The following is an 18,005-nucleotide window of genomic DNA, read 5'->3' as shown; positions in this document are numbered from 1 at the left end:
ACACTACCATGTGGCAGTGGCTGTCACCTGCAGCAAACCTGTCCTGCTCAGTGGCAGCACTCACTGCATGCAGAGTGTGGAGAATTGACCCACTGCACTGTAAAACATTGCAGCCAGTTAAATGTCAAAAAAGTTGTCCTGTTGTCTTAAGTTGTAGAATGGATACATAGAGAAAGCAAGAAAGATACATAGAGAAGTTGTCCTGTTACCTTAAGTTACAGAATGGATACATAGAGAAAGCATCGAGTTGAATTAAGTCAGGTGAGTTAGTTTACAAACTTAAAGCAGCAGGGGAGCTTACTTTTTTACGTTTAACTGTCCAGTGTTTTTCAGTGTGGGGCCGAACTGTAGGGTGTGTGTGTGTGTGAGTGGGGCTAATTGCCACTAGGCCCAGCCCCCTCCTGTATTGTTGGTGAGGGCCATCTAGTATCTGGACTTGACCGGCCGTATGGGGTACCATATCAGTGTTTTGCCCTGCGGGCCCGTGTACATTTGTTCCGTCCCTGGTTGACCCACTGCCCGCTGCTGTGCTGTGCTGTGCTGTGGAATACTGTGTACTGTGCTGTTGGTAGGGCTGCTGAAAACTGTCCGGGTACGGGACAGTCAGCTAAAAAGCACCCCTACCCTCAATACATTCAATGTAATGGGGGCCCAAATTTGGGCCTGGGACAATGCACCCCTTTGACTCCCCATCCACCCCTGTCGGCTTCCCTAACTACTGGCCCAGTGCCCGAGTGGCAATGACGGAGGCGAGACAGTCAGGGGGTGGGTGGGGGTGTATTAATAGTGTACCAAGGAAAGGCAGGCAGGCAAGAAGAGCACATGGTCGGCAGGCACACCGTCGGCTGGCGCGTGTAACCCGAGCCCCTTCGTGCCCTTCCACCTCCATCCACACGTGGAGCAGATCAGATCTACTCTACAGTAGTACATCAAACGACTAATGTCCCGCGGAGATAACTTGTGTAGATCATATGAACTCTAGTAGATACACCGACTAATGTCCCGAGGTGATTACTTATACAGATTAGATGTACTATAATTGATACACCTACTAATGTCCCAAAGTGATAACCTGTACAGATCATAGGCACTATAGTAGATACACAGACTAATGTCCCAAAGTGATAACTTATTATGAAGGTCAGATGAACTCTAGCTGATTACTATAATTGATAAACCTACTAATGTCCCAAAGTGATAACCTGTGTAGTGATCATATGCACTCTAGTTCATCAACCTACAAATGTTCCAAGGAGATAACATATTATATAGATCAGATGATCTCCAGCTCATCAACCTACAAATGTCCCAAAGTGATAATAACTGATCAGATAGACTATAGTAGATAGTGTACTGATATATCTGAAAGAAAATAAGTAGCTGTAGAAATACATAGCACTGAATGTGTCAGCCATTCCTAAGCCTTAAATGTGTGTATTTTAAAATGTCTTAACAATAACTGCCAATGAATGTTTTAGCAATCCACCCCCGCCTCCCCCTGCGCTTTTTTTTTTTTACTGTACGGTATATGTACAGTTAGGGTCATAAATATTTGGACATCTGCACAATTTTCATCTTTTTGGCGCTGTACACCATCTCAATGGATTTGAGATTAAACAAATGAGATGTACATTAACAGCAGACTTTCAGCTTTAATATGAGGGTGTTTGCGTCCAAATCGGGTGAACTGTGACGGAATTATGACATTTTCTATCAGTGCCTCACAATTTTTAAGGGACCAAAAGTAATTGGACAGTCTAGTATTTATACATCAAAGGTTCAATTTTTAATTATTTGGTTGCAAATACTTTCCAGTCAGTTACAGCCTGTAATTTGCAATCCATAGATATCAATAGACACTGGGTTTTATCCCTGGTGATGCTATAGTGAGCTCTCTATTACAACAGTCTTCAGTTCCTGCTTATTCTTGGGGTATTTTCCCTTCAGTTTGGCCTCCAGCAAGTGAAATACTTGCTCAATGGTACTCAGGTGAGGTGATTGACTGGGCCATTGCATAATATTCCACTTTTTTGGGGTAGAAATGGCTTAGTGGCTTTCCCATGAAGCTTTGGGTCATTGTCCATCTGCACTGTGAAGCATTGTCCAATGAGGTCAGAACCATTAGGTTTAATATGACATGATAATATAGCCTGAAAATCTTCAGAATTCATCCTGTGGCTTTTGTCGGTAGTTATCATCATCAATAAATACAAGGGGAAAATCGTATTGACAGATATGCATGCCCATACCATGACACTGCCACCACCATGATTCACTGATTGGGTGGTATGCTTTGAATCATGAGCAGTTCCTTTCTTCTCTATACTCCTTTCTTCCCATTACTCTTGTACACAATTATTTTGTCTCCTCTGTCCAAAGGATGTAGCTCAAGACCTATAAAGTCTTTTTTAGACGTTGTTTGGCAAAGCCAAATCTGGTATTGCTATTTCTGATGCAATCAATTATTTACATCTTTTAGTGAACCCTCTGTATTTCCTATGGTGAAGTGTTCCTGAATGTTCTTGATCTTTTTCTTGATTGTTGCCTTGGACATGTATCCACCGTCCTCTTGGACACTGTTCTACATCTGGCCAACTGCTGGGAGATGGGTTTTTGTTCACCACATACAGAATAATGTCTGTCATTCACAGCATTTGCTTTCCATGTCTGCCAGGTAATTTGGTCTTGCTCTGAAATTTCTTTTTTCCAATATTCTGAACTCTTGAATTGATCACATTCAATGTTTCCCCATCTCTCAAATGGGTTTCTTTTGATTTTTTTCAACCTTATGATGGCTTGCATCACTGATAGTGAGGTGGACTTAAAAATATATGGAAATGCAAATGAAACACTTTAAATTAACTCTAGGACCTTTTGTTGACATCTTGGTGATGGTGTAGTAAGGGAATAACACACATCTGACTGGAGAATATCTGAGCAGCCTACTGTCCAATTACTTTTGATCCCTTGAAAAGTGGGCACCACACACAAAAAACGTTGCTATTTCTTTCCTGTTAATGCGATTTGGATTTTAACACCCTCACATTAACGCTAAGAGTCTACAGTTAATGCACATCTTGTTTGTTTTATTTCAAATTCATTGTGGTGGGGTATAGGGTGGAAAAGGATGAGAATTGTGTTGCTGTCCAAATATTTCTGGCCCTAACTGTATGTAGTAAGCCTCATGTTGTACATACTTTTTTGTGTGTGATCATCAGAGGTCCTCAGCGTCTCTGGTTCAGGACTTAGTCATTTCGACCCCTAAAACTTCTTAACATGTTCACAATAAGTAGCACATAGCCTCTAAGTGCAGATGGGGTCGCCGGCGTGCCTATTTGCCTGAAATACTCAACTGCATCATAACAACATTGCTATGACACTTTAGCTTTAATGAACCGATTAAGACCTTTAATTAACAGATTAAGACATAGCCATTAACATTTTGGTGACAGTACGGTTAATGTAATGACAAATTGCAGCCCTTTCATGCAGCATTTCCTCATGTTGTGGTTTTTTTTTGGTGCAGAGAACCCCGGTGTCCGTGGTGCAGGACCTGTTTGCTGACCTCCAAGATGGCACCAAGCTCCTGGACCTCCTGGAGGTGATGAGTGGCCAGCGCATGGTGAGTCACGTAGTACATAAGGGTTTCATAAGATGTTGTAAACACATCCGTGAAGGGTTTTAACATGACTAGAGGCTCCATAAGCACATGGTGAGTTACATAGTACATAAGGGTTTCATAAGATGTTATAAACACATTCATGAAGAGTTTTAACATGACTAGAGGCTTCATAAGCACACGGTGAGTCACAAAGTACATAAGGGCTTCATAAACGCATGGTGAGTCATGTAGGACATAAGGGCTTCATAAACGCATGGTGAGTCATACAGTACATAAGGGCGTCATAAGCACATGGTGAGTCACATAGGACATAAGGGCGTCATAAGCACATGGTGAGTCACATAGGACATAAGGGCGTCATAAGCACATGGTGAGTCTCACATAGTACATAAGGGTTTCATAAGATGTTATAAAGACATCCTTGAAGGTTGTTAACATGACTAGAGATTCGTAGATACTGATAATGACTGAACTTTGTTTCCAATTGATGCTGAGTGGCCAGCGCATGGCGACGTTTTAATCTTAAGACGTTTTCACCAGAACCCACTTTGCTCCAAAAAGATGGGATTTAATGTCAACAAGGGGAAGACAAAGGGGTAGTTCCACACGCTTTAGTTTTGTCATCTGGTGCATCAACGGAAGACAGACAGGAAATCTTAACTGGAAAGAGGACACCGGAGTAGCACAGAATCTGTACTCCTCCGATGTCTTCTCTCCAGTTAAGATTTCCTGTCTGTCTCCCATCTAGGGTGTCATCTAGGTGTCTTCTCTACAGGGTTTAGTGTGTTTCAAACAGACCAAATAACATTTTGAGGTGCTATGGGCAAAAAGCATTTGGCCAGAGCAAGTGTATTGTGTGTACCACCATTGGCATGTACATATTTATTTCTTTTTTTTTTTAATCAATTTGTGGTGCTCGGTTTTTATTATGTGGTGCTGTGCCATAGAATTGTCCGTGCATGGGAAACACTGGGGTTGAAAAGCTCTGTGTGATGTCTAAAATCATGCATAGTATACATGTGATTCACTAAAAAAATCTATGAACCAAGTGTTTATATGCTTCTAAAAACACACTCATTAAGGGTTATAACATGACTGAATTATATTCATAATAACTTAATTCTGATCACTTAACCTTGACTCGATTTGGATAATCTCAGCCAGAGAGGTAGAATAGAGTAGAATAGAGTGGAGTAATTTTATTGATCTCTGGGGAGGTATTAAGGTGTCAAGTAGCTTACATAAATACACATAATGACACATATGATACAGGTAATAGTCAGTGACTACAGTACTTTTTGAAATATATCATGGTGGCTGTGATATGGTTGTATGGGGAGGATGTTACAGTGGCGTTTTGGAGAGCGTACACATCCAGATTAAACAGGTGCCGGACTTACTGTAAACACGATTAAACATGAAAAGAAGGAAGGTCCGCACACTGTTGCTGCTCCAGACTGCATGGTCGAAACGTTGTGTTAATAAACATGGAGCAGCAACAGTGTGCGGACCTTCCTTCTTTTCATGGGGAGGATATTGGTCATGTTTGTAATTTACAGCTTTTATTCCATTTCATTTCCTCCTCCTCAGAAACGAGAGAGGGGACATGGGGTATTCCAGCACAGAGGCAACATTGAGACAGCTTTGACCTTCTTAAGGAGCAAAAAGGTAAAGTGTGAACCTCAGACAAATGACTCTGGCAAAACTTGGGTTTTTCTTACTTCAGACATGTAAAAGTGGTATCTTTTACCCAACGTTTCGACGGAATAGCTTCCGGAAGCTATACCGTCAAAACGTGTCAGGTAAAAGATTACACTTTTACATGTCTGAAGTATAAGAAAAAAATATGTTTAGCTATAACAGTTATTCATAATGAACGTCATACATCAATCACTCTGGCATGTCAAGGTTCACCTGTCTAGTGAGGTCAGGACATAAATACAATCATGGCATTTAAAATAAAGTAGTCTCAATCATTAAAAAAAAGTACATTATCTAAGTTCAAGAGAGTCCTTGTGCACAAGCTCTCAGTAATGCAGGCGCAGGTGTGAGGCAGGAGAAGGTGAGCAATGAACAAAATTCAAAAGACAGAGCACACTGCTTACTGTTCTTTTTCTTACTTTATTTTTCGCTCCGATAAATAAAGTAAGAAAAAGAACAGTAAGCAGTGTGCGCTGTCTTTTGAATTTTGTTCAAAGTATATTATCTGTTTGACTTCCTGTGAATATAATTCAACCATAAGGTTATTTCATAGATTTAATAAAACCAATTTCAATCATTAAAGTTGTAGGGCTAAATGTGCAAAAAGACAGAGGCGTCATTACATGTCTCCTATGAAGATCTCATATGAAGTATGTATGTGATCTATGATGTTTTTTTCATTGACCCTGCCACTCCCTGGTCTGCATATTTAGGTTAAGCTGGTGAACATCAACATCCCTGATATCATCGAGGGCAGACCCTCCATTGTTCTGGGCCTCATATGGACCATTATTCTACATTGTCACGTAAGTAGCATGTTGCTAAGAGACCATTCCCACCACCACCACAGTGAAACAGGTCATTGACATTTTTTTAGTAGCATACATCAGGTTGGTGCTACAACTCTATTGTGTGACTTAAATTATTTTGTTGTGTGTGTTTTTTTACCGGGATTTCTGAAAAGAATACATTAGCTGTGGTGTCACCACCTGACTTCTGCTACTAAATGCTACAGTACTGCATATTGTCAATGACCCAAAGTTCATGCATGTTCTGGACAAGTGAAACTTGGTGTGCCAGGTTGGCAGTCTGGCATGGCTTCAGGCTTTCATCTCAGTTGTGCTTGTTTGTGCAGCAGTGAGACTTGTTTTGGTTTCCTTTTGTATTGTGTCTGCGGTTGCGCTATCAATTTCGGATACGTTTTCTGAATGACACATATGATACATCCCGAGGCACGGTGGTCATCGTTATAATAGTTTGGTAGCTGATGCTCTGGGAAAGTATGCATCCATTCACCACGGAGAGGTGCCAACACAATGGCAAGGAGAATGCAGAAAGTGTCACAAGAATGAAGCTTTAATGCAGTTTCACGTCCTCCTTTTTTTCATTTTCAGTCTGTCTTTGTTTCTTCCTCCCTCTCTCTCTCTCTCTCTCTCTCTCTCTCTCTCTCTCTCTCTCTCTCTCTCTCTCTCTCTCTCTCTCTCTCTCTGCCATTGTCTCACTCTGACCTACATGTGACACCGGGGCATTGAAAAGAGACATTATGCAAATCTCCTGGGTCAGTGTCATAAGATGCTTATAGTCATGGCAATGAATGAAAACAATGCCATACAAATATAAAATATGAAAGCTTTGATGGGGTGGATGTAATGATGTTTTTTTTCTCTCTTTTTCACATTGTGTCATACCGTACATATATTGTACAGTATCTAACAAAAGACTATCACTGTATTGATTGTTTTTGCTTCAGATGCAGAAGGTAGGAAATTGTCTGTGCCAAATCAATTACAGTAGATGTGACATAATGTAATGTATTTAGCTAATGTTTTTGTCCTACCATATTTTAAAGTGTTTATGAAACGAAAACAAACGGTCATTCCCATTAAAGCCTTGTTTTTTCTGATAGCATCGATGAGACTTTGAACCCAATCATCCTGGAGGAACTTGTGAAAATGGCAACTCAAAGTGTGAATTCTGTGAAATTTGGTGTGACTAATGAGCTGGGCTGTGACATCATAGAGGGGAGTCCCTGGTTTGCTAGTATGGCGATCTGAGAAAACAACACACATTTGATGGACCTATATCTGATAAAGGAACCAAAATTTTGATACAAACATCAGCGTGTCGAAAAACAACCTCATGAGAAAAAAAAACAGCAGCACAAATCTATTTCAGAGGCACTGATACATCTGCAGAAAGTGACATGTCTGACAGGCGAAGTGACGATTGTTGACATAGCCTGACAGTTCGTTTTGTTTATGGTTACGGTTGCTAAGGGCGCTTTGCCATGACCCACAGATGACATGGCGTGTGTATTTGTTGACAAATGGGGGGCATTTTGATTCAATTGCGCGATATAGTGTGATTGAAATGCATGTAGGCTACATGCAAAAATATCATCAACTAGAGAAAAAACGGAGGTATTAGGCTGTTGGAAAAACGCCCTATATAGCCTGAGTCCTCAGCATATTTTTAGCGTTTATCATTATTATTATTTTTTGTGCTCAAAGTCACAGGCGTCGCGTGTCCCTCAGCCGGACTCTGAGGACGAGGTGTGTCCAAACATCAGCCACACGTGCACCACAATACTAAAAACAAACAATCAACGCTTCAAAGTAGGCCTACGCTATGTGCATCTCTGTTTATTCGCTAAGCAGTAGCAGGACTTTTTTTTAGGATTTTTTGGCATGAGGGAGCATCATGGTAGGTTACAGGGGGTGAAGGGGGGTGTTCCCCCCCATGAATGAGAAATTTATTAGGGGCGCTCAAATATATATATATATGTAAAAATAAAAGTATGAGGGTGCACCCACGGAGGTATGAGGGTGGAGCGCCCCTATTTCCTCGTTCAGAAAAAGCCCTGAGTAGCCCAATCTGTGAGTTGGCTGTCCTCGACTGAGAGCACCACGCTGATGTGCGGATATCCTCCCAAAACCAATTTATTGACCAGTTGAATGGCAATCAATAAAAAGTGCATATTCCGAGAGCATTCGCATCGGTTTGGCATGTAATGTGCATTACCCTTTCCTGAAAACAACATACAAAGCAGATGGACAAGGTAAAACGAGTAGCCTAAAGCAAAGCAGTGCACTCACCTGTCTTCGTGCCCGAGCAGTTACAGGGACAGTTTCAGTCTGCACGCCGGCGATGTCAATTGTTGGAACTGCTTGAGGCAATAGCATTCTCTTCAGTCCAACCATGCCCGTGACCTCCACATTTGTGGTGAAGCACAAGGGGTGGAAATGTGCCGAACACAACAGTGACCACGAGCTTGCTTCAAAACCACGCATTGGATCCACAGAGCCCTAGCTTGATTTAGCCTTCTCCTTGTCGGCCACAGTTCCATCATTCTTCACAGAAGGGAACTTGTGCAAAGATATTCCTTCTGTCAAGTAGCCATTTTTGCAGCTGGCACCGTTCGGCCCTCCAGCAACACACTGCTTGACACTGTGCTTTGTTTTGGTACTAGCCGCCATTGATCTGAACAAGGTGGAATGAGGTGAACTCACCCCTTCTATGTCACGCATATCATTTGCATAAAATTTGCATGTCACCAAAAAAACACTTTTTGGGAACGTTTTAACATGACTTTTAGGACAAAATATCACCCAGACAATATCCCATTTTATTCACAAGGCTTAGAACTTTCAGAATCTGTCCTGGAAATGGTCAAATTCCTTTACTTTGTTTTCGTTTCATAAACACTTTAAAGAAACACTAAGTATTTTTTTCAACCTTCTTTTTCAACCAAGATATCTCCAGTGGTTCATCAATTAGTAAGACGGTGGACACTGCATTTTAAACCCTTACTTTGTCACCCACCACAGGACATAAGCTCTGTACATTTGGAAGAGTGGGGAATCAAATATTGTAGTCTCCATCCTTTCTGTGTGTGAAGGCTACCTGAAGGATGAGAACGTGTACCCCAGTGCTACTTGTGTTCAAAATAATCTACTAAAAAGTCAGGCCATACTTTTCCAATCACAATGTGATTGAATGATTGCTTGTGTTTAAATATGATAGCAAGAAAAACAGATATTATGACTAAACCCCATTGAGTCACTATTTTTAACATTCTTGGTGGGCGCCTCATGGGATGTATGTACTTTCAAATGACCAACCGTTTTGATTCCAACCTTTAGGCACCACAGAGGGAAACTACTCAGTGTTACTTTAACAACCATCCTATTCTATTTGAACCCTCATAATATCCTAGTTATCATTTACTAATAAACAATGTTTTTTTTTCTGGAAACACACAGAAAATGAAGGAGGTATTAAAAGTGGTATACAGTAATGATATACCCTCTGCCTCGTTAGAGAAAATAGAACATATCCCTCTTTAAGTTATAGAATAAAGGTTGTCCCCACTCAGTCTGTTTATTTGTTTTTATTAGATCCCCATTAGCTGTTGTTTTTAGCATTAGCTGTTACCATTACCTGGGGTGATATATAACACACCCTTGTAACCAGTCATAGAATTAACCTTCTGCCTTCGTGTACCCTATGTCACATACCCAGTGTAACTACTGTAGTGATAGAGCTTCTCATTCTCCTTGTCCATATACAGTACAATGTCGTTCATATGTGCTGTAACATACCCAGTCTAACCAGTCATAGAGTCTATGACAGTCATAGACCCTCTGCGCTAAGTAACCAGTAGCCTAGTGTACTGTAACCACTGGATCTTGTGCTCCATGACAGATATTACAGTAGAGTGGAGTACTTTTATTAATCCAGAGGGAAATTAAGATGTCTGACAGCTTACATAGATACATACTGCCCTACAAAGGCAAAGTGCAGTAACTACATATGTCAAAATTGAGTTTAGACTGAAAATGCTCTTCCTAACACCTCCTTCATCTTGTGATAAAGCCTTATGGTCCAAATGTGTCCCATTTTAGAGATATTGCTATGTCAGATTTGCAGTAACTGTAATATATCCAACCTACAGTAATTCCTACACTTTGAAGGCCTTTTTCTCAGTTTTCAATGTTGGTGTTGTTACTGCACTTTGCCTTTGTAGGGCCGCATAGATACAAGACATAGACAAAGACCTAATACACATGTCATGCCAAGTGTAACCCATGTCTACTACTCCTACTACTGTATATCCTCCAGATCGAGGAGCTGGCCAGCACCCTGTCCTTCGGCTCCAGGCAGTCTTCCCTGGAGTCCCTGGCCAGTCTGGACTCGGCGCCCAGCTCGGCACGCAGCAGCCCCGTGCCGGGAGGGGGCAGCCCGGTGCCCCGCGGACGATGCTCCCCGCTACACTCTCGCTTCCGCCTGTCCGCCAAGAAGGCCCTGCTGCTGTGGGTCCGGGACCAGTGTCGCAAGTCAGTCTCACTCACTCTCTGCGTTTGCATTTTATTCATTTACTATTCATTTATTAATTAACTCATTCACTTATTCATTCGTTCCTCTCTATATTCATTCATTCATTCATTCATTCATTCATTCATTCATTCATTCATTCATTCATTCATTCATTCATCGTTGCTTTATTGTATCCATTTACACTTGCACTCATTAATTTGTGTAAGGGCTCATTCATTCATTCATTCATTCATTCATTCATTCATTCACTCATTTATTCATTCATCTCTCATAGAGTTTCATCAAGCTCATTCCCTTTCTGCTGTGTTCTCCAAGGCATTTGCGCTGTGTAAACTTGTTTACTCTATACAGTATGTCCGTCTGTCTGTCTGTTTGTCTCTCTGTCTGTCTCTCTGTCTGTCTGTCTGTCTGTCTGTCTGTCTGTCTGTCTGTCTGCCTGTCTGTCTGTCTGCCTGCCTGTCCGTCGGCCTGCCTTTCTGCCTGCCTGTCTGTCGGCCTGCCTTTCTGCCTGTCTGTCTGTCTGTCTGTCTGTCTGTCTGTCTGTCTGTCTGTCTATCTGTCTGTCTGTGTGTTTGTGTCTCTCTGTGTGTCTGTCTGTCTGTCTGTCTGTCTGTCTGTCTGTCTGTCTGTCTGTATATCTGTTTCTCATTCCATCTGCCCATAATATAATAATCCATTTCCCCTCTACTGTACTCCCCCGCCCCACAGGGTTGGTTGTAACATCAGTGTGAAAGACTTAAAGTCTATAGCTGGAGGAGTGGCGTGCCTACCTGCCTGTGTCTGTCTGCCTGTCTATCTGTCTGTCTGCCTGCCTGCCTGTCTGTCTGCCTGTCTATCTGTCTGTCCTTATATCTGTTTCTCATTCCATCTGCCCATTTACTGTAACCCCCCCCGCCCCACAGGGTTGGTTGTAACATCAGTGTGAAGGACTTCAAGTCCAGCTGGAGGAGTGGTGTGGCGTTCCTGGCCATCCTGTGTTCCCTGAGGCCCGAGCTGGTGGACCTGGCCCAGGCACAGCACCCCCACCGCAGCAGCCTGCAGAACCTGGAGGAGGCCTTCAGGCTGGCCGAGCAGGAGCTACACATCCCCAGGCTACTGGAGCCAGAGGGTGGGGACAACGGAAAGGACACTTTGAAATGTTTTGAAGGACACTTTATTTATTTATTTATTTATTTATTTATTTATTTATTTATTTATTTATTTATTTATTTATTTATTTATTTATTTATATACTTATGTATTTCCGTGTTTGCATAATTTTAATTTAATTTAGATTGAATAACTCAGAATTAAATTGGAGCTCCACATTCTCAGACTACTGGACCCCGAGGGTGATTGTTTTTAAAGGACATTTTTTTCATTTGTATTCATCTATCTACTTTTCATAATTTTCTTCGGAAACAACAGTTAGTCTACTGCTTAAGTTTTACAATGTAACAAGTCAGAGAATGAGCGCACATCAGTAGCGCAGGGGTTGGACCAAACACAAGACTACTGAAAGGAAAGTAAGAGTCTGCAACACTGTTTGATGCTCCCAAATTGTGATGGCACGACGTTTCGGACTATCAGTCCTTCATCACAGCACTGTGATGAAGGACTGATTGTCTGAAATGTCGTGTCATTAAAGGGTCATTTGTCCCGGGCCCAGGGAGACAGAGGGCCCAGAAAAGGGTCCTCATTACATTACATGTATTGGGTGGGGGTCCCTTTCAGATGACTTTGTCCCGGGACCTGCAAAAGCTGTTAGTGGCCGTGGAAATTGCATAGCTATTTATTCGACTTTCTGTTCCTCACTCTTTTTTTTACCTCCTCCTCAGATGTTGATGTGAGGGACCCTGATGAGAAGTCCATCATGACCTACGTTGCCCAGTTCCTGCAGTACTCCAACGACATGCCTTCACTAGACGAAGACATTGAGGTGACTTTTTTTTGCAGTACCTCCTTCCTGGTCAATTGATCCCTTTAGAAGTTACGTACGTCGTCACTGACTGACTGCGCGTGCATTGTTGGCTCAAACACAAACACACACAGACAGCCCAATTTCGTCACATCTGTGTACAAACAGTAAAGGGGTCTATTCATCTTCCTGTTTTTCATCTTCTTCTTCTTCTTCTTCTTCTTGTCAATTCTTTCTTGTTCTCTGTTCTCATGTTTTTTTTTTCTCCTGTTCTCCTCACTCCACTATTGTTTCCTCTCTTGTTTGTCTCTCTGCCTCCCCCTGCTGGGTGTAGTTGCCCACTGCAGCAGTCTCTCCCCCGTGTCTCTCTCCTGTCAACCTTCCAACCTATTTCACGCCAGCTGTAACCACCTCCCCACTGCACCAGGTACAGTTCGGACACGCCTCATATTCTTCACGCTTTGCTGGGAACTGGTCTGGGATCTGTTTGTTGTTGCAGAAAAAAAAATGAAAAAAATGATCACTGCAAACTCAGCTTTTTTGTGGACTAACCTCAGCTTGTTGTGAAACCTGATACGAGATTCGTATTTTTTTTTTGGTCCAAGCTTGCCCTTTATTCTTAAGCAGTAATGACGCTGCAGCTTTTTAGCATGCATTGAACATCAAACCGAGTGTGTGTATTGTTGATGATAGGCTATGGTAACATCTACTGTAAGCCATGGAGCAGTGCACAGTTGAAGTCAAAGATATAATGTAAATGTAGACACTGCTGTGATGTCCCTGTGATAATTTTGTGATCCTCTTCTGAGTGAAGTGCAGCGTTTCCCACAGAACAAGTAGCATTTAGTGGTGCTACAGGCAAAAGAAAAAACATGCCAGTGGCAAGTGAATATCCCCATTAGGGGTGTACATCACAGCCTCCATGATACGATACGGTATCGATTCCTTAAAGCAGGCATTCGATTATTTTCGACACTTAAGAACTCCCCACGATACGATTTCATTTGATTACATTTTTTCCAATTACATTCCCACTTCTATTATGCTTATTATTTACACCTCTAATCCCCATTGACATGAAACGTATGACTGTTGATCAGTTTGTGGTGCTGTGCTACAGAATGATCTATGCATGGGAAACATTGGATGTGCATCACTTACTTGTGCTTGGTATGATGTTTTAAATTTACTGTATAACCACGCAAGAGTGAATGAGTGAAATCTTAAGAATGGCAGACAATAACAATGGCAAGTTGTCTTCTCATTTTTAAAGGGACACTGTGTGAGATTTTAGTTGTTTATTTCCAGAATTCATGTTGCCCATTCACTAATGTTACCTTTTTCATGAATTCACTTGCCACCAGCATCAAATTCTAAGTATTCATTATGACTGGAAAAATTGCACTTTTCATACATGAAAAGGGGGATCTTCTCCATGGTCCGCCATTTTGAATTTCCAAAAACCCATTTTTAGCTGCAAAAATGACTACTTGGACCATACCAGAAAATATTTGTTTATTACTTAGTAAACTTTCATGTTCATGCCCAGTTTCAATGAGCAGCCTAGTTGCAGTACCTTTTTTGACCATTTCCTGCACAGTGTCCCTTTAATGAATATGGATATTGCACTTTATATAATCATATTGCTTTGTAATTATCAGGCTTCGCCCAGTCAGAAGGCTCGAGAGATGGCCACTTGGTTGCAGCGGTCCTATCAGGAGCTAGAAGAGGTGTGGTCGTCATCAGAGGGGGCGGGCTATGCAGAAAGATATCAGGTAGTTATGGTCAAGAACCACACCTGACCTGTGCCACTTCTGCCAAAAACTATATACTATATACTACAGCAGCGGTTCCCAAACTTTTCCCCCTGCGCACCCCCTTGTGCATTTCAGTGTGGTTCGCGCACCCCCCTAAGTGAATATTTTGCGGTGCTGATGGCCACGCAAGTATGATTCACTGTGCATTCACAGCACATTATGCACAGTTGTTTTGGGGAAACCTCTTTTCCAATAAAAACTCACATATCCACCATTGCTCTATTTAGCTCGCGCACCCCCTTATGGCAGGCCGCGCACCCCCAGGGGAAGTTTGGGAAACCCTGTACTACAGGAATACAGTGCACGACATCATTGCCTACAGGAACATGCTGATATGGCCTGCATCATCCTCACACAATTACTCTACATCTACTGTGTGTGTGTGTGTGTGTGTGTGTGTGTGTGTGTGTGTGTGTGTGTGTGTGTGTGTGTGTGTGTGTGTGTGTGTGTGTGTGTGTGTGTGTGTGTGTGTGTGTCTGTCTGTCTGCCTGCCTGCCTGCCTGCCTGCCTGCCTGCCTGTCTTTCTGTTTGTCTGTGTGTGTGTGTATGCATGCATGTGTGCGTGTATGCACGCACGTGTGTGTGTGCGTACGTGCGTGTGCGTGTGTGTGTATGTGTACGTGCGTCTGCGCGTGTGTGCATGCGCGCACGCGCGTGTGTGTTTGCGCGTGTGTGCGCGTATGCATGCGTGCGTGCGTGTCCACAGAGCTTCCAGGCGTTCCTCTCCACCTTCCATGAGCAGCGTCGGCCGGTGATCCCGCTCCTGAGCTCCATCAGACGCAGCCCCAAACCCAGCCCCGAGCAGCTGGCCCTCAGGCTGGCCTGGAGCACCATCGAGCACAAGGTCAGACAGCACTCTGTCTGTGTGTGTTGTGTGTTGTGTGTGTGTGTGTGTGAGATCGCGCTCCATCACAGCCCCAAGGAGCTCGCTCTCACCATAGAGCAGAAGGTTAGACAGCAGTGATCATGATGTGCACAGTATACTGGAAGAAGGGTGTGTGTGTGTGTGTGTGTGTGTGTGTGTGTGTGTGTGTGTGTGTGTGTGTGTGTGTGTGTGTGTGTGTGTGTGTGTGTGTGTGTGTGTGTGTGTGTGTGTGTGTGTGTGTGTGTATGTGATTTGTGTGTTTTTGTGTGTGTGTGTTTCAGTGTGTGTCTTTTTGTGTATGTTTATGTGTCCTATACAAGTGTGTGTGTGTGTGTGTGTGTGTGTGTGTGTGTGTGTGTGTGTGTGTGTGTGTGTGTGTGTGTGTGTGTGTGTGTGTGCGTGTGTGTGTGTGTGTGTGTGTGTGTGTGTGTGTGTGTGTGAGTGTGTGAGAGAGAGAGAGAGAGAGAGAGAGAGAGAGAGAGATTAACCCTTTCCTCTCCACTCCGTACTGTACCCGCAGCTGCAGCAGTATAGCTCGGAGCTGGACCTGTGTCTGCCCACCCCTCTGGACGCGCTGGGCCACTGGCTGCAGAGAGTGGAGGCGGTGCTGGAGGAAGAGGGAGGGGCTGCAACGGACCACGCCCACGGTGCCAGGGAGGCCAGGCAGAAACAGGAAGAACTGAAGGTGTGAATCTAGCATGCAGTACACGTTCCACTATCCCAGAGGTGGGGAACCTTTTTCTTTCGTGGGGCCACTTCAAATTCAGCCGAGGGCCGTGAAAGTCCTCAGAGGGCGGTACTATGAACACAAACCAGGACTTTTTCCTGCACTTTAGACCTATATTGAAGGCAGCTACCTTTAAAAAAGACCCCACCTTCTCTAGGTCCCCTGAATATAACTTCATTGTATTGCAAATGTGTTTTCTAAGTTCCTTTTACAAAATATGTCATATTTCATGTGAAGCTGCATACAGTAAAATTATATCTGAGGCCGGATAAAATGGCCTCAGGGGCCGCAAACGACCCTCGAGACATAGGTTCCCCACCCCTGCACTATCCAAACCCCTGTCCTCCCTTGTGCTTGTGACCTCGTGATGACATCGCAAGACATTATTGACGATAGAAGTTTAATTCAATATCGCGCACAAGCGCAATTCCGAGGTCCTTTTTTCATTAGCAATCGGGATGTTGAATGGGAAAATACCCCTCAAAAGTTGTTGTGCCTAGGCTTACAGTGGGGAAACTTAATACAGATCTTGGGCTCCAATCAGAAAGACTGGAGGGGTGGAAAGGCGATGACTGCAGTTTGTTTGAATAGATACAACTGACACGATTTGCCATGGGTTACTATGCCAAATGACACATTCATAACGCCCAATAAACAACCATGGGCAATCGTAAACCACACCTTTTCTATGAGCAATTGAATAGGTAGCCTCCAGACTTTCTCACTTGTGAGATCAACTGGTGTTAAAGGACCAGTTTGGTCAATTTCAACATGCAGTTGTAATGCTCACACTACCCTGGACTTGTCAGTACCTGAGGTTTTTTTTTTCTTCTTCTTCAGCCTTTTCCGAGATTTTGGTCATTGTAATGGGGGCAGCTCTTTGTTTACATTTCATAAAAACATTTTTATTTATTCCCAAAAACATCTGAAAGGTTATACAACATCAGCAGACAACTAGCAAACAGCGGTACCTTATGGGAAAATATTTGGAGTAGGCCTATGTTCATTTAAAAAAAATGTAAACAAACGCTGCCCCCATTAGAATAGCTCATATCACGGAAAGGGCTTAGCCGAAAAATGTGGCATCACCGGGTACTGACAAGTCAAGGGTAGCGTGAGCAATACAACAGCATATTGAAATTAACTGAACTGGTCCTTTAATAACCAGACAAATCAAAGCAGACTGTGTGACACCGATTTCCACTGTGTGTCTTCTTCCATAGGTGCTGGTGCAGGACATGGGACAACACCTCAACACCCTCCATGTCTTCTCCAACACCAGCCCCCATGAGGACACCTGGGTGCCCCCAGAGAAGCTGGACGAGCTGAAGAGACGGTCCGTGGAACCACACTCAGTTCCTTTTTCTTGCCAATGTTTTTTTTAAATGATTATTATTAATAATAATAATAATAATAATACATTGGATTTATATAGCGCTTTTCATGGCACTCAAAGACGTAAATACATAAAAACAAAAAAACATGCAAACACTCAAAGACATACAGAGACTTAATACAAGTACCATACAAAACAGGGACACAACAAAATAGACGACTATGGAAAGTTACGTAAGTCCATGATGAAATGGTACAGTCATGTTTGATGGAGATAACCCACAACAGGAATTATTGAATTAATGAATTTTCCAACTCTACACAAAGCAACTAACACCAAGGACCAAATCAAAAATAGACAAGAATAAAGAGGACACTGAAGCAAAAGAAAAGAAAAACCCACTAGATCAGTTAGTCCAGGTGTTTCCAGGTTCACTTTCCGACTCCGATTAAGATGGCCCGGGGCCCCTAGGCTACAGGTTGGTGTGGGCCCCCACGGAAGACAAATTTCGAGAAAAATGTACATAGATAGTGTCATAATTAAGAGCTAGGAATTAAGGATATTTTATCTAACTGTACTCTACATGACAGATTTTCGGACTTTCCAGTACTGCATCTTGTCTCAATTTGGCAATTTTTCCACTTTTGGTTAATCAGGGGCCCATTGTCAGATGGGGGACCCTAGGCTGCAGCCATATCTAGCC

At 42.8% G+C, this 18,005-nt stretch overlaps 1 protein-coding gene across 1 annotated transcript in view; it reads left to right on the top strand.

Annotated features, from left to right (window-relative positions):
* The window catches only part of LOC134468224 (nesprin-2), a 270,548-nt gene that overhangs the window by 33,015 nt on the left and 219,528 nt on the right, over window positions 1–18,005 (top strand). The window contains exons 5-15 of the mRNA XM_063222166.1: window positions 3,527–3,622; window positions 5,213–5,290; window positions 6,037–6,129; window positions 10,445–10,659; window positions 11,563–11,768; window positions 12,478–12,578; window positions 12,892–12,984; window positions 14,219–14,332; window positions 15,081–15,218; window positions 15,760–15,924; window positions 17,190–17,302. Coding sequence (XP_063078236.1) covers window positions 3,527–3,622; window positions 5,213–5,290; window positions 6,037–6,129; window positions 10,445–10,659; window positions 11,563–11,768; window positions 12,478–12,578; window positions 12,892–12,984; window positions 14,219–14,332; window positions 15,081–15,218; window positions 15,760–15,924; window positions 17,190–17,302 — 1,412 coding nt within the window. The remainder of the gene's footprint in view (window positions 1–3,526; window positions 3,623–5,212; window positions 5,291–6,036; window positions 6,130–10,444; window positions 10,660–11,562; window positions 11,769–12,477; window positions 12,579–12,891; window positions 12,985–14,218; window positions 14,333–15,080; window positions 15,219–15,759; window positions 15,925–17,189; window positions 17,303–18,005) is intronic.

Source organism: Engraulis encrasicolus, chromosome 18 (genome assembly GCF_034702125.1).
Source record: "Engraulis encrasicolus isolate BLACKSEA-1 chromosome 18, IST_EnEncr_1.0, whole genome shotgun sequence".
NCBI classification, from domain to species: domain Eukaryota; kingdom Metazoa; phylum Chordata; class Actinopteri; order Clupeiformes; family Engraulidae; genus Engraulis; species Engraulis encrasicolus.
Note: the sequence above shows the minus strand (reverse complement) of the source record. Positions and strands in the feature narration are given on the sequence as shown.